The sequence below is a fragment of the Vanacampus margaritifer genome, chromosome 9, assembly GCF_051991255.1.
Source record: "Vanacampus margaritifer isolate UIUO_Vmar chromosome 9, RoL_Vmar_1.0, whole genome shotgun sequence".
Classification (NCBI taxonomy): Eukaryota; Metazoa; Chordata; class Actinopteri; order Syngnathiformes; family Syngnathidae; genus Vanacampus; species Vanacampus margaritifer.
This window is the reverse complement of record NC_135440.1, coordinates 21,018,893-21,041,475: the sequence shown is the minus strand read 5'-3', so window position 1 is coordinate 21,041,475 and position 22,583 is coordinate 21,018,893. Positions and strand designations below refer to the sequence as shown.

At 38.3% G+C, this 22,583-nt stretch overlaps 3 protein-coding genes across 3 annotated transcripts; 2 read left to right on the top strand and 1 right to left on the bottom strand.

Moving 5' to 3' along the window:
* Window positions 1–318: 318 nt before the first annotated feature.
* On the bottom strand, window positions 319–4,434 carry eaf1 (ELL associated factor 1). Its single transcript, XM_077574568.1, has 6 exons — window positions 3,380–4,434; window positions 2,928–3,022; window positions 2,715–2,851; window positions 2,370–2,542; window positions 1,667–1,903; window positions 319–1,468 (listed from the first exon to the last, which is right to left on the bottom strand). The coding sequence occupies exons 1-6, from the start codon at window positions 3,474–3,476 to the stop codon at window positions 1,419–1,421; spliced, it is 789 nt and encodes a 262-aa protein (XP_077430694.1). The 5' UTR covers window positions 3,477–4,434; the 3' UTR covers window positions 319–1,418.
* Window positions 4,435–4,880: 446 nt separating this feature from the next.
* On the top strand, window positions 4,881–10,554 carry mettl6 (methyltransferase 6, methylcytidine). Its single transcript, XM_077574567.1, has 5 exons — window positions 4,881–5,348; window positions 5,664–5,798; window positions 5,965–6,135; window positions 6,282–6,423; window positions 7,039–10,554. Exons 1-5 carry the CDS (start codon window positions 5,067–5,069, stop codon window positions 7,179–7,181), a joined length of 873 nt encoding a protein of 290 aa, XP_077430693.1. The 5' UTR covers window positions 4,881–5,066; the 3' UTR covers window positions 7,182–10,554.
* Window positions 10,555–10,902: 348 nt separating this feature from the next.
* sh3bp5b (SH3-domain binding protein 5b (BTK-associated)) lies at window positions 10,903–21,693 on the top strand. The gene is made up of 9 exons (XM_077574566.1): window positions 10,903–11,301; window positions 12,609–12,671; window positions 14,132–14,260; window positions 18,349–18,513; window positions 18,606–18,736; window positions 18,857–18,899; window positions 18,988–19,213; window positions 20,164–20,514; window positions 21,283–21,693. The coding sequence occupies exons 1-9, from the start codon at window positions 11,236–11,238 to the stop codon at window positions 21,495–21,497; spliced, it is 1,389 nt and encodes a 462-aa protein (XP_077430692.1). The 5' UTR covers window positions 10,903–11,235; the 3' UTR covers window positions 21,498–21,693.
* Window positions 21,694–22,583: the final 890 nt, after the last annotated feature.

Sequence of the window (22,583 nt, the reverse complement as noted above, 5' to 3'; positions counted from 1 at the left end):
AAATTCATCCGAAAGTAAGTCAAACATTTTTTTCTGTCTATGGTTAGTTCATTGACATTGATTATTATTGAATGTTCAATGTGGATATTGTTACCCTGATTAGTTAGGAAGGCCTGGATCCTACTAGTTAGAAACAGGACCCTTGTAAACGGGTACCCCTCCCCTCCCACTAATGACATTTCTACACGGATATAGTTAAGAGCATGTATTAGATATCTTCTTCTTTTTTTTAATCAATGCTAAGGTTTAGCATGCCAAAGTTGCCCAATAGCTTATGGTACTACTACACACAACTATAACATAAGACAGTAGCAAACATTCATTCAATCCAGTTTTATTTGAACAAAGTACAACAAGTACAACAAAAATGAGCTGCAGTGCAAACGTGTTAACACTAGAGTTCTCTCAGCTGCCATTTTTGTACAAAATCACAGCGGAAATAAAAATACAACAAATACTTTAGGGTGAGAACACACAACTGAAAAACAAGTTAACAGGACACCGATAAAGATGATTAAAAAAAAAGGTGGATTTTTTTTCCCTTTAAAATTCCCTTTAAAACTGTAATTGAGAAAACGTCACTGTTGAAAATGAACCTTTTTGCAGCTTTCTCATTTGAGGCTAAACATCTTCAATAATTTGCCAATGTTTTAACATATAAGTGCCAAATAAAGAAATAGCCACACTCATTTAACTGCTAATTTAATCATATCATTGGCTGGTTTCGAAATTGTTTTTTGCCACTAACAGTCTCCTGACAATAAAATCTTAATGCTCACTTTTTAAAATCAGATTGCAATGTCAAATTCCCTTTAAGACAAATTCCCCTTAGTTTTAGTCACATCACAGGCTGTTATTAAAATGTCCTTTATAAAAAAAAATTTTTTTTTAATGTTTCACATTTTTGAATGTCTTTTTTAAACCCTATGAGACTTTGAATTAACACTAACTTGGTTAATTTTTAGTTTGTTTTAGTTTTTTTTTTAGTTTTTTTATAGTTTTTCAAACTTGTTTATAGACTGCATTTTCACTTGTTGTTGTTTTTTTACTCCATTTTTAGCTTGACTGGAGTAGAAAAAAACTTTTTTTTTTTAATAAAGACATAGTGGTTAACACTTTTGTACTATAAAGTGTAATTATACATTAACAAAAACCTACTTTTCCCTTTTTAAAGTGTTTTTAATTTAAAGCCTGACTAGGATATAGCTTTGAATAATAAATGTATTGAAAATAAATCATACTCTCATATAGAATCTTCCATCTATAAAGTCTCTATTGTACAAAATTAAATATATGACATCTGAAAAAAAAATACTTTATCTTCTTGCATGCGTGGGAGACTCATAAAAAATCAAATTAAAAAAAGTACAGTCAAGCCGGCGTTGGTGGGCGGGTTCCGTCTGTCCGTCCACATCTGTTCAGTCGTCGTCGCTGTCACTGCCCGACTCGCTGAGCTGAAGATCACTTCCTGTTTCCGTCGTCACGAGGCGGGGAAAAAATTGTAAACAAATATTTAAATTAATATTAATAAAAATAAAAAGCATTTGAATTTTTTGGTTTATTTTCCTTTAACTTTTTTTCCTTTAGTTACCCCCCCCCCTCCTTTTTACATTGTTTATGAATTATCCATATGAGAAAATAAATGAAGCTGAATATTGCGACTCACTGAGTGTGTTGATGAGCTGGTGGTTGGTGGCCGGCTGCCGCTCGGCGCCCCCATTGGCGAGAGCGTGGCGGCCGGGCGGCGAAGACGGGACGGGACCCGGCGGGCGGTTGCCGTCGCGCTCGCCACCTCCGCCGTCATCGCTGCTGTCGCCCGCGGTGGGCGACGCGCTGGCCGAGCCGGACGAGCTGCTGCCGCTGCTGCTCATCTGCTCGATCACGTCCACTTCGGCTCGCAGCTCTGCGGGAAAGACGCAGAAATGACTCGGCACTTTTGAGCACGACTAAAAGGCCTCAATTGGTTATTTTTCAAGGTGAAGGTCATTTGTGTGCTTTTTTTTTCTTCTCCAAGTCATTTTAAGGGGAAAAAAAGAAGTTATTTTTTAGAGTGTTAGTCTATTCTCTTCAATTAGTAGTTTTTTAGGCAGCATTTCTTCTAGATTTTTTATTTTTATTTTTTTGGTCCAATCAGATTTCAGCCTCTACAATGTGTTGCCATGTCAACCTAATCTGCCCTGGGCCAAGACATCTAATAATCAACATCTCTGGTACAATGTATTTAATTTAAATTTGGTATGTTTTTGTCATTGTTATTATTATAATATATAATAATATTTAAGTCGAGCCATTAATAAATTGTAACTGATCAACTGGCTACTTCAATCTGACTCAAGTCATGTGACTGGAGTCCTCAAGTCGAATCCTACCTCTCTTGATGTCGTCCAGTTGCGGCTCAGGCAAGGGGTCGTCTTTGGAGGGCGACGGCGACGTCTTGGCGGCGACGCCCGGTTTAGTGGGGGCCCGGAATTGAGGCCCCGCCTGCGCGGTCCGCACCGCCTGCTGCTCGATGCGAGCTTGGATCTTACTGCTGCCCTCAGCCCTGAGCAAACGCGTCACCGATGTTAGCCCACATCTTTGTTGCCCCAGAGTGGACAACCATTATTTTGGGAAAATCTCCTTTTTGGTGCTCAAGTGAAGCAATAATAACTTTGGTGCCATCTTTTAGCATGCTATGCTTAATTCAGTGATCAATCAGACGGTGGCCCACTCACCTGGTTTTCTTGACCTGGATGCTGCTGCTGAGTTTCTCCAGGACAAATCCGCCCGTGTCGTGATTGATGATGAGCACGCAGTCCTTCTGATACTGTCGCTTGTTGCCTTTAAACACCGTCATGGGCGGCGTGGAACCCTGCCAGCAACGACAAGAAAACTCTCACCATACTTGTCCAGCTACTGCAAAAGCACGCAGGTCTGAGGAATTGTACCGGAATGTGAGGCAGTGTGATGGTGACTTCGTCTCCTTTGCCCACGTGCAGCTCCCCTTCGCAGCTGGTGTCGATGGACGCCGGTTTGAAATCATCTTTTCAAACGAAAAAAAGATTTCAAATGACTAGTTCAGTGACAGAATGGTCAGATATGCTGTTTTTATAGCAGTGACTTAAATTGAAATTATGACATAGCTTTATTTCCTGTTGGTGACATTTTCTCTTTTTCCAACATTTTTATTTTGTCTTTCAGTGTTTGTTTCTTTTTGTCTATTTTCCACCCAATGTTTTAGTATTTTCTCTACAGTGTATGTAGTATGAAGCAGTTCTGACAATAACAACTGAATGATATCACCACTCTTTTCAGTCAACAATTATGATTATGTTCTCATTTTCTTAATGGCTGTGATGCAATAGGTAAGCATATAATGATTATGTGGATGTTGACTCACATCTAATTGTATGAAACGAAGACTTGGGCCTTTTCTCGAAGCTTTCCCCGAGCTTCAAAACATGTTCTTCTTTGTCCAGCAACGTACTTCCGTTCATCTTGTCCTTTTCTGGTCGTCACAGGAGCCGAACGTTCAGACGCTCATCACAAATTCCACACACAAAAACGAAAAAAAAAAACCCCCACAAAAAAACGCTTGTAAAATAAGCGAACTTTTCCAAACATTAAGTCAGCTGCGATAACGTTAGCCGCGAGGCTAACTGCTAGCAAAACATCCCATACGTCACTAATCTACGACACTTCCGCCTTTCGTCCAAGCTGTCAAAGTACAAAAATTAAACTGTACATAATTTGATTTATATTTTTTTATTGTGTTATGTATTTTTGTATAATCTTCGTGTTTTGCCCAATATTTGCAACGAATATAATTACATTTTAAATTATATTAGAATTATATATTTGCAATGTTTGTATGGTAATTCAATGTTGTTGTTTTTTCCCCCGTCAAACACTTTGCATATTTCATTTGATGTCAATTTTTGTGTTTTTGTTTGTCTATGTGATTGGTATTTATGTTAATAATAATAGTAATTTTAGTCTTGTTTTGCCTACTACAGTATTTTTTGTCTATTTTAGTTCTAGAATTATACAACGTAAGTAGCTGCTTACGTTGTATAGTTTTTGGCCACTAGAGGTCACCAATGTACTACAGGTATTTTGAACAACGTGTCTAGGAAGCCACAATGTAAAACACGCACACAAACAACATATTTTCCTAGCTGGCAAAATACGCGAAATTACTACATTTGTTGACGAGTTTATTGCTGGATATTTACGTTGTTTTCCCAACTGTGCAGGCAGTTACACCTAAGCGTCAAGTAAGACCTAATGTATTTTTCAAAAAAGTATCAACTCCTTCATACTCACAACGTTATACGACCTGTGTACGATGTAAGTAGGACGTAAGTATGTTTTTTTTTCTCGACTTATTAACGCTCTTTAGGCCTACATACAAAACAGCTGGTGGTGGATGCAAGTGTGCATAAAAAAAGACGATAAGTCATTATGATTAAAGCGCTTGACAACGAGTGATGTGACGTTATCAGACGCTCTTTTCCCTTTATTGCAAAATATGGTTAAAAAATTATAAAGCGGAATTATTTGAGAGCAAATTATCATTTTAATGCAGTGAACACAACAGTGTGTAGTTTTCACTTTTTAGTCTACACGGACACTTTGTATAAGGGAGACCACTTGTTCAAAATGTGACCTGTTTTTACACAATGAATTCTCTACTTGTTGCGTAGTTTGTTTCTACACGGACATTTTTTTTTGGGCGGGGGGGGGGGGTGGTAATGTTGTTGCATGAGTGTATCCTAATGCAAACAAAAGTCATGAAAATGTTTGTGATCAGTGAAATAAGACACATATCAAACAGTGAAATAATATAAAATCATTTTGTGGCCTGGTTGAATCATAGATGGATGGTTGTGGTTTCCGGAACTAGTTTCAACACGGATCATTTAATCTGAAGGACAGCATGGAGCCGGGTGCCAAAACAGCACATTTTAAAATGTCTTGACTTGAATATTTGCGTAATTTCTGATCTCCGTGGAGTAATTTACTAGAAATTAAATATGCGCTGTCTGCAGTATAGCACACAGTCAACGGGAAGGTTTTAATGCAGCATGGCCGCGCCGAAGAATGAAACTTTCCCCCTGAAGGAAAGCGTCACACTTTGTGATAAAAACGACGGTGGCGGAGTGAAGGATGAAGTCAACCAACAAGTATTAAACCAGGAGGAAAAGGCCGGAGGAGAGCAGAATTTGGTCTCCGCTTTTAAGCAGATGAAGCTGGAGAAAGAAGCGCAGAAGAACTGGGACTTGTTCTACAAAAGAAATACTACTAATTTCTTCAAAGACCGACACTGGACCAGTAGAGAGTTCGACGAGCTCAAAACGTGCAGACAGGTTATTAAAATAAGCCAAAGCCTCAAATAAATGCTTTGAAATTTTGATTTGATTTGAATGGGTTAGTTCAAATTTGGTGCATACAAGCTTCTTGGTAATTGATGATGGTATAGGAAGTGGTCGTTTCTCTTTAAATTTTGTCACTAAGGTACACTTAACACTCAAAATCAGTCAGTTTGCTAAAGATGAAGTAGCAACTGGTGACTTTTAAAAGAAGGTATTAAAGTGATATACCATGAAGTCCGACAGCTTCTAAAACAATATAAATGAAACAATATGTAAATAAATGATTTTTTTGCCGTGTTTGTTTTGCAGTCTGATTCGCAGAGGTTAGTCCTGCTGGAGGCGGGATGCGGCGTGGGCAACTGCATCTTCCCTCTGCTGGAGGATGATCGCGATATTTTTGTCTACGCCTGCGACTTCTCGCCCAGAGCCGTTGACTTTGTCAAAGTGAGCCCGCCCTTCTTGCTATTTAAATAGTCAAATTTGTCTAAAATTAAAATGTTTTTGTATTTCATCTCGGTCTAATTTGTCAACAGGGGTGTGTAGACTTCAATCCACCGTATATGTGCCCAATGAAGAGCAGGAATGACATGTTTGTTGTTTGCTCCAACAGAAGAATCCTCTGTGCCACCCTGAGCGCTGCGCCGTCTTCCAGTGCGACCTCACGCACGACGACCTGAGGGACAACGTTCCCGAGGGGAGCGTGGACGCTGCCACGCTCATCTTCGTGCTGTCCGCCATCCATCCTGACAAGATGGCCCTGGCTGTGCGCAACATCCACAGGGTACGAGTGCAAATGTGGCTGCGGCCATTTTGAATACAGTGAACCAGTTTATCGCAAGGGGAAGTGCTCCAAACTCACGGGTCTGCAAATATTTGTATCCCTCCCACATATATACATTAAAATAAATATTTGTGTTATTTCCCAAGGTGCTGAAAGCCGGCGGCGCCGTTCTCTTCCGAGACTACGGCGTGCACGATCACGCCATGAGCAGGTTCAAAGCCAGCAGCAAGCTGGCAGACAGCTTCTACGTGCGACAGGATGGAACCAGATCCTACTTCTTCTCCAAAGGTGCGTACTTGTTCACATCCTCACGGTTGAATGCTGACAGACCAGCATTCACAGACGCGGGAGTTTCTTGAACGGCCGCGACATTGATCAATATGAGACGCATATTTAAAAATGAATAAAAAGCAGAAATAAATGCAAATATATTCCAAGTAAAATACAGGGGCAAAAAGAAATCTAAAAAATATATATACTTCATGATAACTACAAATATATATTTTTAAAGAATTAATAAAAAATCTGATGTATCCTGAATATTAAAAAATAATATCAAAATATGAGACTTATATAAAAGGAAAAAACTAGCAGATGAAAAAATGTTTAAAAAAAATATGTTGTGGGTAGGAGAAAAAATACAGCTAAAAAATATTAGGAAATAAATGCAGAAATATTGAGAAAATGTTTTAAAAAAAATGGAAAAATACAAAAACAAATATTTGGATGAAATTACAAAAATGCTAGAATAAAAAGGTAAAATCACACAAAAAATTTGGCCCTCACCTGGTCTGCCTTTCACGGTTTCATAGCCTCACAACATGTATGTGATGTCAGATTCATCAGCGTAGTTTTTTTCTCAAATGCCTCATCCCAGCATGCACTGCGTTGGTGTGTTTCCAGACTTCCTGGCGGCGCTCTTCTCAGAGGCGGGCTTCCGCTGCGTCGCCAACGAGTACGTCCAGAGGGAGACGGTCAACAAGAAAGAAGGACTTTGCGTTCCGAGAGTTTTTTTACAGAGCAAGTTCATCAAAATCGAATCTTGATGCTGAATGGTCAAAGTTCTGGAAGTGATTATTTATATTTGACAAAGTTGTAATTTGTTTGTATTTTTCATTTCATTTTGGAACATATCCATCAGTTGTCCCATTTTTTAAAGATAATTGTAGTTGATTTGTGAGCCACAATGTAAATGAACTCATTCACTGCCATAAATTCTTAAAAAAAATTAAAAACGATTATTAAAAATTAGGGGCAAGCGGCGATACATTTTTTAAAATTGTAATTAATCGCACGACTTCACCAGTTAACTCACGATTAATCACAAATTTTATATTTGTTCTAAATGTCCAATAACAAAATTCTAGGTTTTCACACTCTTGTAAACAAAAGTGGGAAAAAAATGTTAAACTAATAGAAATAGTTAAAATGAATTTTTGACATTTATAGCCGTCAACGGCAGTGAATGAAGTTAAAGAAAAAAGAAAGAAAATATAAAAAAATTGGGGCGTAAGGCGATTAAAGTTTTTAATTGCATGACTTTAGTTAACTCGCGATTGATCACAAATTTCATTTCTGTTCTAAATGTACAATAAAAAATTCTAGGTTTTCATACTTTTGTTAACAAAAGTGGGGGGGGGGGGGGAGTTAAACTAATAGAAATAGTTAAAATGATTTTTTGGTGTTTATAGCTGTCAATGGCAGTAAATGAGTTAATGGACTTTTAACCATGATTATTTAAAATGTTTATCAGGTTAATCCCTAAATGTTCTTGAATTTATTTCAGGCCACGAGCCCGCGTAAAAAGGATGGCATTGATAATTCACCTCTTCGCGTCATAAATGTGAGTAAAAAGACGGTCCTGTTTTTGTGAAGCGACAAGTTCCCGTGGGTCATCCTGGGGAAGCTGATAGGAAGTGAAACATAGCAGAAGGTCATGTGACCGGTCCTGCCTGAAGCTTTTACTTTGCAGTTGCATAACTTCCTCAAAACATCTGCAAAAGCTGACTCCAGTAACTTTATGTCATGTCATTTATTTTCACGAGAGACAGAAGAAATGACACTTTTGTCAGTCTGCAGCTTGTGTATAAGTGTAAATTTACTTTTTTTTTAAATAACATTTACATGCCCGCGCATCTATCTAGCTATACTGTACATCCATCTGTACTAGTAGTCCATAGATTTATACTAGTTTTATCCGTCGACTCTAAAGTGTATGCAGAAATTAGTTCAGCAGCTTGAAATTTGTGTTAATGAACTTTGAACTTTGTTGATGACCAACATTAAGGCCACATAACACGACGGCACAAAATCGCCTTCGCCCTGTCACAACCTTGGAGTCAAACGAGGTGGAGACACTTCCTGTCTCCTTTCCTGTGTTTGGCGTGAGGCGTGTTACCACAAGCACGCATCCTGTTATTCCCCCCCGCACGAAGGAGCGCGCCCAAGGTGTTGGGGGGGGGGGGGGGGGGAGTCCACTTGCGTAAGTTCATCATGAAGAAACGGAGAAGTTGTCTTTTATGGGGGTCAGTAGAGCGTGAAGGATCCGAGCCAGTCGGATGGATTCATATAGATATGTAGAAATAGGAGCAGATCGGATGCCATGATTTAGCGTGTAGACTCTCCGGATAAACGGACAAAGTGGTGGGGAGTAACAAAGTATCAATACTTTACTGTACTTACTATTTAAGGAGATTTGTAAGAATAGTGTTAAGCAGTACTTTAGCTTTTGTACATGTACAGTTGTGCTCAAAATTTAGGTCAACTTATGAGCACGTGACTCTTTTTTTTTTTTGGTCATACCACACGAGACATATTGACAATTCATTCGGTCATAAAAGAAGGCAAAACAACTTAATGAAGTAACCAATAATTAAATATCAGGGAGAGCGGGTGCGCGTCACTCGCAGTCAATTTGAAACTTGTTAGCTAAAGAGGTCACAAAGCAGGCAATTGTTGGCAATTACAGATGAAACGACAGAGAAGCAATGCTTTTTTATTCACTGCCATTGACAGCTATAGACGTCAAAAATTCATTCAAATTCACTTGAACTATATCTAATAGTTTAACATTTTTTTCCATTTTTGTTTACAAGAGTATGAAAACCTAGAATTTTGTTTGTGCATTTAGAACAGATATAAAATTACAAATTGTAATCGCTTAATGCCCCTAATTTTTAATAATCTTTCCATTATTATTTTTATGTATATTTTTTTTAAAGAAAAGATTTTTAAAAAATTAGGGGCATTCAAATTTGTAATCATAATTAATCGCACGACTTCACTAGTCACGATTAATCACACATTTTATTTCTGTTCTAATACAATAAAAAAATTCTAGGTTTTCATACTCTTACTAACAAAAGTGTGGGGGGGAATGTTAAACTAATAGAAATAGTTCAAATGAATTTTTGACGTCTATAGCCGTCAATGGCAGTGAATGAGTTAAATAGGCTCAATCCAACTACAAGCACATTAAATGTCACAGTCAATCAAATTAATCCTATAAATTCGTAATTTTCTGTGCATAAGTTTGGGGTCACTTGGAAATCGTATCTACAAACGTGCTCTTTTAAAAAATTCTAAACACGTTTGTTTTTGTTTTTTAAATATGCAAAGAGTAGGTGCTAAAAAGCTTTTCAGCCTACATTCTTTTGTTTCTTTTGAAGAAGTTGTCTCTCATTCATTCAATCCTTCACAAGCATAATGAACACACTGTTCAGCCTCAAAGTGTAAACATGGTTATCTGAGTAAAAGAACTCGTCATGTCTATTCGACTGTGTAAAGGTCACCATGTTGTATTTTTAGATCTGATGTTGAATATGTAACTTGGCGTCCTTACAAGTGTTCTTTGTCATACTACAATCCGTTGCGTACATGATAAGCCGTTTATTCAGCATCCTTGATAACCTACGGTACTAGTATCGTCTCACTAGTAGGACAATTCAGCACACTAGGAGAATAGACTCGAGTGCACTAGTAGACAAACTGTACTAGTACATGGACCTAAAACTGTGTACATAATCTAATTTCAACATTTTGGAAACACCAAAGCAACTCGGTCCATCAGACAGACAATTGGATCAAGCGCTAACGAGCAGTAATGGTTGCCAATGGGGCTATATGGAAGCGATGCTAATGACGCTAACCGAGTTCCGCATTTCTGGGTACTGTCTCTAATTGAGAGGACGAGATGCCCCTCGAAAGCGCAGCTGTGCCATCACAAAGCGTCTTCAGTTTGCATTTCTAAGAATAAGAAGCCTGTGCGGAGACATATATACGGTATTGTACAGTGTGTACGATGTGTGTGTGTATGTTAATGTGTGTGAGTATGTTAGTGTGTGAGATTAACTGTTTTAAACCATTTCATTTACCAGATTTAAAAAAAAATAAATAAATTTGGGGATGTGCCCAACACGAGCAGGATTTTTTTTTTTGTAATTCCCTGTCATTAAAAAAATATATTCAGGAAAAACGGGGTAAATGAAAAAAAATATGAACAATAAATAGTGTAAAAACAGGAAATTAATGTTTTTATGAAACAGAAAAAATACTATGAAAATGAAAAACAAAAAAAAAGTCCAACAAACAAAAACGGGGGAAAAAAATCCCCCTTAAAGTCAATGCAATACACTTACAATTCACAATTAAAAATGTTAAATGAAAATCTCTGATAACAGTTTTCTGTTGTACTGAATAGATGGTGTGCGTAGTTAAGCTTCCAGTAAATGTGCACTTTGCCTTTAAGAAGCTAATTAACATAATGTGGACTGTGTGCAAATGAGAAGGCGTTACCGGAATTTGTCATCAGATTGACAGCAATAATGAGCTGTCAAATCAAGCGAGGAGCGGAAAAGGCGGGTCAATAATCTCACAAAAGAAGAGAAGTCACAAAATTCAGGTCATTTATTTCAGCACTGAGCGGCAGTGTGGAGCAAAGAAGACAGGAGGAGAAGAACACAGTCCGGGCCCGCTTCGGTTCCGTCGTGTTCGGAGAGAACAAATAAAAAAAGGCACGCGTGATGTGCTTCGTCGGGCCGACTTGTTGAGCATCTCATCACGTAGGCTTCTGTGGGCTGGCTCGTTGTCGGGTTTCGAACAATGGACCCCCATCGCTGTGACGACGAGGCGGACTACGAGGATGAAGATGTGGACCCCCGCATCCAGGTAGAATCCCCTTACCCCCCCCCCCCCCCCATTCTTACGTCTTATTTTAAACCTAAACATCAACATATATTTGTAAATCATCCTCCGGTGTAAACGACGACGTCCTAAAGCTGTTTTCACACGATTGTCATCCATTTTGTGTCTTTCACCAATTAGATGCGACACTAGAATGACAGCTGACGACCGAATGGAGAAAATGTGTCGTTAGACTTAAAGTTAAATAAAAACATTTAAACGAATTTTAATACATGTTTATAAACAAACAATTCCTAAGGATTCATTGTACACAAACTTTAAGTTAAATACAGCGAACTGTATTTTTATTTATTTTTTGAAAAAAGCAGAAAGACTACTTCTCAAATAGAAAATGTACCCCCGCAATCTCGCGGTTTGGTACCATGAATTCGCATATTCGCTTGTTCCCATAAAAATTACAAATAAATCACCCCAGCTTTCCGTGGGAAAATATTGACTGTATACCAAGTGTTTGTGAAGGATTTTTTAATAAAATGGGGTGGGGGCGGGGTGTTCGCAACTTTGCATGAATATTAAATTACAAGTAGGACTGCTTGAACGATATGACGAAAATATTTTAATTTCGATTTTTCTGTCAGATATTGTGATTTCAGTTCAATATACAATTTTCTTCAAATCAAGATTCAGTGTAGTAATCCCTATGTACAGAAACATTTACAAACATGACATACAATTACACCATACCTTCAGAACATTAAAAACTAGGATTTTTAAAATTTCAGCAAAGCAAGTCCTATTGCTTGCCGTCACATGCAATTATGTTATTAATAGTGTATGTAAAAATATATATTTTTAAATGTGATCATATTCTTTAAATAAGTAAGATTATATGTAAATATTTAATATTTGTAGTATATTCAATTAAAAAAAATGGGGAAGTTTAGAAAAACTTCTTCTGTGTGGTCGCTGAAACAGGAAGCGCTAACACACCTGCTAGTTGCACGTTTCTGTCTCTCTAATGTACATGTACTGTTGTATCAACAGTGGACAAACGGGATCCGTGAATAATCCTTCACAGCGCAACACACTTCGTTCTGGTTTACAGCTTGAAATCCAATTCATTCGGAATTCAACCTTGCTGTAATAAAAACAGAACAAATCCATTTGGCAGCACAAATGTGAGCGACTGTAAACAACTGTTGTACAAACGTAATTCATTTGTGGCCCGGAACTAAAGAAGCGGAATAACCCGAGTGCTAATGATGAACCGCTGGAGTAATATTAATGTGGAGAAATTATGATGTGACAATATGGCCTCTCGTGTCTTGCAGGGCGAGCTGGAGCAACTCAACCGGTCGTCGGACGACATCAACCGATGCGAGACGACGCTGGAGGTCAGTATGGTGACGTGGAGCCACGTACAATGCACCGGGATATTTATAGCGCTCGCATGGATGTGCCGCATCGTCACACTCGCGTTACGCAATCCTCATTATTATTATTATTATTATTATTATTATTATTAGTCAGCAGCAGGACAATCTCCACAAAGATTAGACACATCTGTACCAGGATGATTGAATTAGAAGGAATTAAGCTTGATAATAGATCGTACTTACAACATTAAAAGTATTTTGCAATGTACATGCACAATAATGTCTCTTAAAAATAACCAATTAATATAGAACTTTATAAGGTTTATCCAAAAATAGGCAGTATTGTAGTATTTAGGGTATATTATTCAAATTGTATGTTTATACAACACACACAAATTCAATAACAAACATTTTTAGAAGCCTTTTTTAGCCATTTGTCAGTCAACACAATTACAATTAATACAATTTTGAAAATGGTTTACATGCACCTGTGCTTGAATTTTTGAAAAACTTGATCATTTGAATCGTTTCCCGCAAGCTGTGAGCAATTTGTGCCACGTCTTGCGTTTTTATGATTGTAGGTCAGTGACTTTATAAAAGAGGTGAAAGTCCCACTCGTCGCTCTTATGACCAAATGATGTCTTGGTGAAGTCAGCAAACACGCAATCATTTACCCTAATAACTGAACATTATGATTGTTAAATGTATTGCTTATTCACTCATTCACTGCCATTGACGGCTATAGACGTCAAAAATTAGTTTGAATTATTTCTAGTAGTTTTAACATTTTTTTCCTGTTTTGTTAACAAGAGTATGCAAACCTAGAATTTTTTTTTTTATTGTACATTTAGAACAGATATAAAATCTGCATTTAATCGTGAGGCATTTTTAATAATCTTTTCTTTTTTAATGAAGGACTACTGAAATCAGTTAATTACAGATGATATGCTGAAATCAGAGGATTTTGGACAATTTTAAATAAATTTAAAAAATGGCTCCAAATGATTACTTGAGTTGATTATTAAAAATAAAAAAAAGATTATTAAAAAAAATAGGGGTGTCAGGTAATTCAATTTTTTTATTGTAATTAACTCGCAATTAATCATTAATTTTATATCTGTTCTAAATGTACAATAAAAAAAATCTAGGTTTTCATACTCTTGTTAACAAGTGGGAAAAAAATGTTAAACTAATAGAAATAGTTCAAATTAATTCTTGACGTCTAGAGCCGTCAATAGCAGTGAATGAGTTAAACTTGTACATGTCTAAATGTTCTAAAAGACAAACAAAAATACTTAATTACAACTGAATTGTAGTTATCAAATGTACTATACTGGATTCCAAAAAAGTTTAAGCCACTCTAACAGTTGCAATTTGTTTCAGTGATTCTTTTGCATACCAGTAGGGGGAGCCATTGTACCACTAGTTGTACGCATGTCACGCTTTGAGACTAACTGAAGTCATCTTTGTTTTGTCAGGATGCCCGTCAGAAGTTCCGCTCGGTCCTGGTGGAGGCCACCGTCAAGTTGGACGAGCTCCTCAACAAGATCGGGAAAGCGGTGGACGAGTCCAAGCCCTACTGGGAGGCTCGACGGCTTGCCCGACAGGTCCGTTGTTTTTTTAAAAAAATTTGTTCCACTTTAAATCAACACGCAAAGATCTTGGCTTTCGGCGCCTTCATTCTTGTGAAATGCAGAAGTTAGTTTTTAACTGGAAAGCCCACAATACTTACTTCCTTTTTCTCATTGTGTGTTTTTGGTATTGCATATTCTGTAGAAGGGTTGCGCGGTATGTTGGTGATAACTCGCTATCACAAATGAAACGATATTCCGTATTTTAGTGGTGAGTTGGTAGACACTTAACTCATTCACTGCAAATTTCATTTGAACTATTTCTAATTTAACATTGTTTCCCACTTTTGTTAACAAAAGTATGAAAACCTAGAGAGAATTTTTTTGGTATTCGAATAGATATAAAATTTGTGATTAATCGTGAGTTAACTAGTGAACTCATGCGATTAATTAATTTTAAAAATTGTAGACGTCCTTAATTTTTAATAATTTTTGCTTTAAAAAAAAAACAACTACACAAATTAAACTAATGTTGTTTTTTTTAAAGATAAGGTTATTAAAAATTAGGGGCATCAAGCGATTACAATTTAAAATCGTAATTAATCGCATGATTTCACTAGTTAATTCATGATTAATCACAAATTTTATATCTGTTCTAAATGTACCAAATAAAATCTAGGTTTTCATACTCTTGTTAACAAAAATGGGGGGAAAAAATGTTAAACTAATAAAAATAGGTAAAATTTATTTTTGACGTCTATAGTTGTCAATGGCAGTGAATGAGTTAAAAAATATATATACATTTTTTTCAGACACGATGAGTAAGTGAAGCACATGACTGTGCTGTAGATTTGATCGTCTGTCCTGTTTTTTGTTTGACATTTTATGGTTGGTTGTCACCATCTGCAAACTTTGCACGTTGCAAACTACTTTGAGGCCAAAGTCTTCGAAAAATGCTGCATCGTAACATTCAACTTTAACAAGGAGGACGAGGCAAAGTAGAAGAGTGTCACAGTTTGGCTTTATTTGAACTGAATAACGACGTTACCGTGTCACTTTCCACCTTCAAAGCTGCTTCACGTTTGTAATTTAGCATGTTAGCTTAAATAGCGTCCCTAGCGAGAATGTAGCCGCCGGTCATTCACCTCATGTTGACCCTCCAGAAGTGAAAAATCAGAAGCGACGCGACAACAATAAAATCCTTGTGATCTCTGAAGTCTTTTATTGATTTTTTATTTATCTAAGAAGCACTTGTTGTTTTTTGCGCCGATGTCTTTGATGGCCCACATGGCGTCACGCAAGGCAGCCTCGACTCAATTAGACGCGACTCCCTCATGCTGTTTGCGGCAGATAAAAATATCTTGGCTGCGGCACTGAGGCTTCCTTGTCTCCATTCCGCCGGCAAATTCGATTTCAATGCTTTGCCCGCTATTTCTTCTCGCTCTCCCGTCTTCCATCACTGTCAGTGTGATGATAAAAAAGGGGGGGGAGGCGTGTGTATGGAGATAATGCAGGCGGCGGCGGCGCTGGGGGCCTTTGACCTCAATTCCCGCTGGAAGATCAAATCCAGAATTGTGTTTTTGCATATCAGCTTCTGGCTGCCAGCAAATTGGCGTTTGTGAGTTCCCGCTGTGGGGAGTCAACCTTGAATGCAGTTTGGAATTTGGATCAACTTTAGTGAAAGAACTCGTATGAAGGAAATCCGAGTTACATCGGAATGTATGCAGGACAACATGTTTATTTTTACTATTTACTTTTCACTTATTCATCAACTCATTCACTGCCATTTACAGCTATAAACGTCAAAAATTAATTGGAACTATTTCTATTACTTAAAAATGTTTTTCACTTTTTTTAACAATTGTATAAAACCTAGAATTGTTTTTATTGTACATTTAGAACAGATATGAAGTTTGTGATTAATCGCGAGTTAACTAGTGAAGTCATGCGATTAATTACGATTAAAAACTTTAATCGCCTGACGCCCTTAATTTTTAATAATCTTTTTTTTTTTTTAATTCATTCACTGCCATTGATGGCTATAAAGGTCAAAAATTAATTTGAACAATTTTTATTAGTAAAAAAGAGTATGAAAACCTAGATTTTAGAACAGATTAATCGTGAGTTAACTAGTGAAGTCATGCGATTAATTACAATTAAAAAAAATTATCGCCTCTTGTCTTTAATTTTTAATAATCTTTTTTTGTATGAATTCATGTCAGTAAACAAGTTAATAATGACAAATCTGCAATTTATCATTATGCATCTGGCTAATATTGTTAGCCTATTAGCATAATTTTTTCTTTGCGTAGATTCTTAATCGCCCAGCTAATCCTCACAAGTTGAATCAAGACAACTGGACACTACTTGTTTGAATTTGTTCTATTTTTTTTTCTTGTTTTCCAAACACATTCAAAACAGTCTTTATTCAATTATGCTATCAGGCTAATTGGTTCAAATTCGGCAGCAGTGGGAAAAAGTCTCCTGGACAAAAGTCTTAGAAGGATATTTAGAAACGGCTTACATGAGCCTAAAATGGCCGCTTCAAACCAAATTTTCATGCTGCAAAGTTAACCAGGCTTAAGGAGGCTGAACTCAGCCATGTTTCAACATTTAACGTACTTTTCACAAGAAAGAAAATTATATTTCAACTAGCGGTGACATTAGCATCGCGGTCGGGTATGTTGCATGCTGGGAGAAGAGAGGAAGATGCGCGGTGACTCATTCGGGTCAGCGCCATGAAGCTAAGCAGTGAAAGTTGCCAGCGTTTGTTCTGCCGAGTGCACTGCTGCGAAATTGGCATCCCACTTCCTTCTTTTGTCCTTTCACTTGACCTGCTTTTTGTCAACACTGCAAAGTCATGCCAGGAATAAGAATCCATGGCTGTCTTACACAACGGCCACACAAGCGTACAGTCAGCATTTTTATTGCCTTCGCCTTTTACACACAGCCTGGGATATTATTATATGTGGGTAGAAAAAGTCTACACCCCCCTGTTCAAATGCCTGCTGCTATTTTAAATAGGGGTGTCAAAATGAGTGTGTGAATTTTGAGTTCATTTAAAGTTCCTCTAACGCCACTGAATTTTTTTAACGCGCGATTAATTCCAGTCGCAACGAAGCCGAAAATTTTGCGATAATAATGTATATATTTGTGGAGACGGGGGTCAAGTTGTATTTTACCATTTTTTTAAAATGTGCACAGTTTAACAAGCTATGTTAAAGATTAGATAGCTCTTTATATGAAAAGAAAAATGCACTGAGCAATGTCTCACGAATGCAATTATGCCGTCTCGTGGCAGAAAATGACAACACAAATCAATATTACACTCGTTTTTTACAGTACAGTACATCTTTTTCATTTTCACTCAATTTTATGAATTATAAAATTTCTGTATCAATGACTAAAAGGTGAAGCCACATTTCTATGAGTTCAACATTTTTTCCACTTTTATGTTTACAAGAGTTTGAAAACGTTTTATTGTACATTTAGAACAGATATAAAATTTGCGATTAATTATGATTACAAATTTTAATCACCTGACACCCCTACATTTTGAACTGTTGCTAATTCTGTTGCCTTATTTCCATCTGAAGAAAAGCAGCCACAGATTATTTTCCTTTCTTATTTATGAAGACAGAATTTCTGGTGTGAAGCTAACAAGCCCCTCTGAGGACAAACTGGGACGAAGAAGAAAAAGCCTCGTTTTTGTCATCTGCTTGCTAGCTTAGCTAAAATTGTTTTTCTTATTTCTGCATGGCAAAATCAAATCATTGGAAAAACCGCAGCTGGCGCCCAAACAGTAAACAACAACGACGCACTTGCGCCAAAATCCGACCACAGCAACACGTTTTTTTGACGACATTAGCTGGCCCAGGGTCCGCACGGACAACGGCGGCGAGTGTAGGTAGCCGCCAACCACATGACTCCAACAAGGCGGCGGTTGTTGGCGTCACGCTACACGCTAACCAGCAATGCTAATTGAGTTACAAGGAGCATGTGATGACGTCAGCGGTTTGGCAGATGTGGGAGTGATTTAGCAGGAGCGATTTCTTTCTTATCTGTTCATTTTGTTGATCCGTTGGGTCACAATCTCGCAAACATGTGGCTCGTGCGCCTTTCAGGCTCAGCTGGAGGCCCAGAAGGCCACGCAGGACTTCCAGAGAGCCTCCGAGGTCCTTCGCGCCGCCAAGGAGACCATCTCGCTGGCCGAGCAGCGCCTCCTAGAGGAGGACCGCCGCCATTTTGACTCGGCCTGGCAGGAGATGCTCAACCACGCCACGCAGCGGGTCAGCAGTCGCCCCCCCCCCCCCCCCCTTTGGCCCCCATGAGTGGATTTTGTACGCAGAATGCGCTGATGGGATGCGATTGGCTCTCGCAGGTGTTGGAGGCGGACCACGAGAAGGTCCGAAGCGAGGCGGCGCACAAGGAGACGGCGGCCAAGCACGCGGCGGCCATCGCTCGCATGAAGCAGCTGGAGAAGAAACTCAAACGCACCATCAGCAAGTCAAAGTAAGAACCATGAAAAATGTTATTTTAATTTTCAACATCAGTCTTCAGATTCATGTTTGTCTTTTATCAACTCATTACATTTTCAACTTCCTGTTTTGTGTTTTCCTTCCGTTTCCGCAGGCCCTACTTTGAGATGAAAGCCAAGTTCTACCTGCAGCTGGAGGTACGCGACAAGCTCAGTCTTATTTCATTCGAACCTGAAGCCGACCATCCAACAACGGTGACCGTGCCGCCATTTTTCTCCCGAACAGAACCTGAAGAAGACGGTGGACGAACATCAAGCCAAACTGTCGCAGGCCAAGGCCGAGTACAAGACGGCGCTCGGGAACCTGGAGGCCATCTCGGACGAGATCCACGAGCGCCGCCGCAGCTCCGTCATGGGCCCGCGGGGGCGGGGCGTCGGCGCAGAGGGCGACGGCCAAGGCGGAAACGGGGACCAATCGTCCGGCTTCAAGATGGAGTCCGATGGCATTTCCAGTAAGATGAATAAGACGCGATCGGAAATTTTCCAGTACAACAAATCATCCAGATTATGATCAAATATATTTTCAGAGAATGGTTGGAAGGAAATGTTTAAATTTCAGATCAACCTAGTTTTGCTTAAGACTATGAAATGTCACGTCCTCTTCAATCCTGCTTTCTAAACCTACAGAAAGCACTTTTTTCTTTTTCTTACTATAATATTTTTGTTATCCTTTGCCTTTGCTCTCTCTTGTTGAGTTTAAATGTGTATTATGTTAAGGGTTTTTAACTCATTCACTGCCAACGGCTATAGATGTCAAAAATTAATTTAACATTTTTTTCCAATTTTGTTAACAAGTGTGAAAACCAAGATTTTTTTTTGGTGTACATTTAGAACAGATCTAAAATTAGTGATTAATTGTGAGTTAACTAGTAAGGTCAATTATTAAAACAAAAAAAAATCGAATTAATCACATGACTTCAATAATTAACTCACGATTAATCACAAATTTGATATCTGTTCTAAATTTACATTATTTTTTTTTAAGGTTTCCATACTCTTATTAACAAATATGGAAAACTAATCGAAATAGTTCAAATATATTTTTGACGTCAATGGCAGCGAATGAGTTAAGGACCTTAAAAAGATTCAGTGTCGCAAAAGCTATAAAAACATGCCTATTGAAGATTTCTCTTGTTGTGGGAGTGGTCTGGAACGTCACCCGCATGATGTCATTTCACTTGGAAACATTGATTTAATACACTAGTAAATTGAATTGCAAACTTAGTCACGCAACAAATTCAACTCAAGGTGTTTTGGTCTGCGAATTAGAAAGGCTCAGCATTCAGCGTCCATTTTGTCAAAACAACACAGTGCAGGCAGCCATTTGATGTAGCTACTAGTGAAGGTGCGTTTAAGTGTAACCGGGAAAAACCTCATCCTTCCATTTCGCCCCCCCCCACAGTGATGTCGGTGTGTTTCGACGACGAGGCGTGCAACGGCGGCAGCGCGGCGTCCGAGGAAGACTCGCGTTCCACGTGCAGTCTCGGTTCTTCTCCCAGCAGCCCTCAGGAGCTCCAGTCGCCGTGTTCCTTCGCCACCTCCTCCTCTTCCTTCGCCACCTCCTCCTCCTCCTCCCCCTGTCCATCACCGACTCCATCCGGCTCCTCGTCCTCGTCCTCGCCCCCCTCCAGGCCCTGCAGCCTGGACCTGCCCAGCTCCGTCTCCCTGTCGGACTTCGGCTTCATCTCGCCCGTGCTCGGCCCTCGAAGCGAGTGCAGCGGGGCGTCGTCGCCTGAGTGCGAGCTGGAGAGAGGTGAGTGGGCTTTTTTTTTTTGGGGGGGGGGGGGGCAGTTTCTTGTGTTTTCATACTTCTGTCAATTTTCTACACTTTTCTGTCATATTTGGGGGGGGTCCATATTTTCTTCAATTCCGGTCTGAATGTTTGTCCAACGTTTGTTTCATTTTCTGTGTCCCAATACTTTTGTCCAAAAATATTTTCTTCACTCCCAGTACTTCCTGTTCTACATTAACTCATTCACTGCCATTGACGGCTATAGACGTCAAAAAAAATCATTTGAACGGTTTCTATTATTTTAACATTTTTTTCCACTTTTGTTAAAAGTATGAAAACCAAGAAAAAAATGTGTGTACATTTAAAACAGATGTAAAATTTGTGATTAATTGTGAGTTAACTATTGAAGTCATGCAATTAATTACAATTAAGAATTTTAATCGCCTGATTTTAAAAAAGAAAGAAAAGATTTTTAAAAATTAAGCGCATCAGGCGATCTTTAATCGTAGTTAATCGCATTACTTCACTAATTAACTCACGATTAATCACAAATTTTATATCTGTTCTAAATGTACAATAAAAAAATTCTAGGTTTTCATACTCTTGTTAACAAAAGTGGAAAAAAAATTTAATTAATAGAAATAGTTCAAATGATTTTTTGACGTCTATAGCCGTCAATGGCAGTGAATGAGTTAAAACGGAACTGTAGGCGTCCCAATACAACAAATTGTGTATCCAAATTGTGTGGTCCCTGACACGGGTTCCGACCCTTCCCTCCTTGCGTCGCAGGTGAGCGAGCGGAAGGCGCCGAGGTGACGTTGGACAACGGGCCGGCCGTCATCAACAACAACCAGAACAACAACAGCGGCAGCGCGATGGCCGCCACCAAGAGGAGCTTCAACCTGGAGGCTCGCTTCAGCTTCCTCAACCTGCGACGCCAACGTAGCGATGCTAAAAATATGGACAATTTTTCTCCGAAGGCCGTGGTGGTCAAAGGACTGTGAAGACCCACCACAAGAACATTTGAATTGACTATGAAAGACAACGATGGGGACAATACTGTACTTTTACGAAACAAATGGGAAAAAAAAACTCATCAATTTTTGTGTCTTGTCATCATTGTTGATTTATTCCACTTAGACGGAAGCTAGCAGCAATTGTTGTCAATTGAATGTTGAATAAAGAAAATGTTGCATTGTTGGACAGTCCCGTTTTAAATTTCGAGAACGAGATGTCTTTAATGTTGCATCCTTACAGTTGCTGATGCCGAGTAAGTTAAGTTCCCAATGCAAAAGCTTGAATGTGCTCCAGTACAGTACTTGCCCCCAAAACACTTTTTTTTTTAATCGCTTTCTGTAGGTGTCCCAATACTTTTGTCCAAACTTTACATTTGACTTCCCAAAGGTGGCGCAATTTCAAACACCTCAATTGCATCTTCATGGACCCAACTTGGCATTTCACACCTTGTTGGTGTCCCAATACGTTTGACCAAACATAAAATTCCCCCCAACACACACATTTTGATGATACTTGCACATTTTTACAGCCTCGCGTATGCTTATCGATATGTAAATATGATATGGTCATAAAATTCGAAAGAAATGATAAAACTAAAATATTGAGTCGGTGATCGGCATCGCTCTCGCACAAATATTCAAATGTCTAAATATTTAAAGAAAAGATTACAAATTAACAAAATAATTCAAATAATTAAAAAAAAGAATAAAAAAAATTATTACAATTATTTTTTTTAAAGAAAAGATTAAAAATAGAAAAACTTTTTTTAAGAAATTGGTAAAAATGTGAAAAACTAAATATTTTGTTAAATAGAAAAGATTCTTTTTTTAAATAGAAAAGATTATTAAAAATTAGGAGCATCACGCGATTAAAAATTTTAATCGTAAATAATTGCATGATTTCACTAGTTAACTCACGATTAATCACAAATTTTATATCTGTTCTAAATGTACAATTTAAAAAAAATTCTAGGTTTTCATACTTGTTAGCAAAAGTGAAAAAAAAAAAAGTTAAACTAATGGAAGTCGTTATAATGAATTTTGACATCTCTAAAAATCCAGTATGGGGTTTCA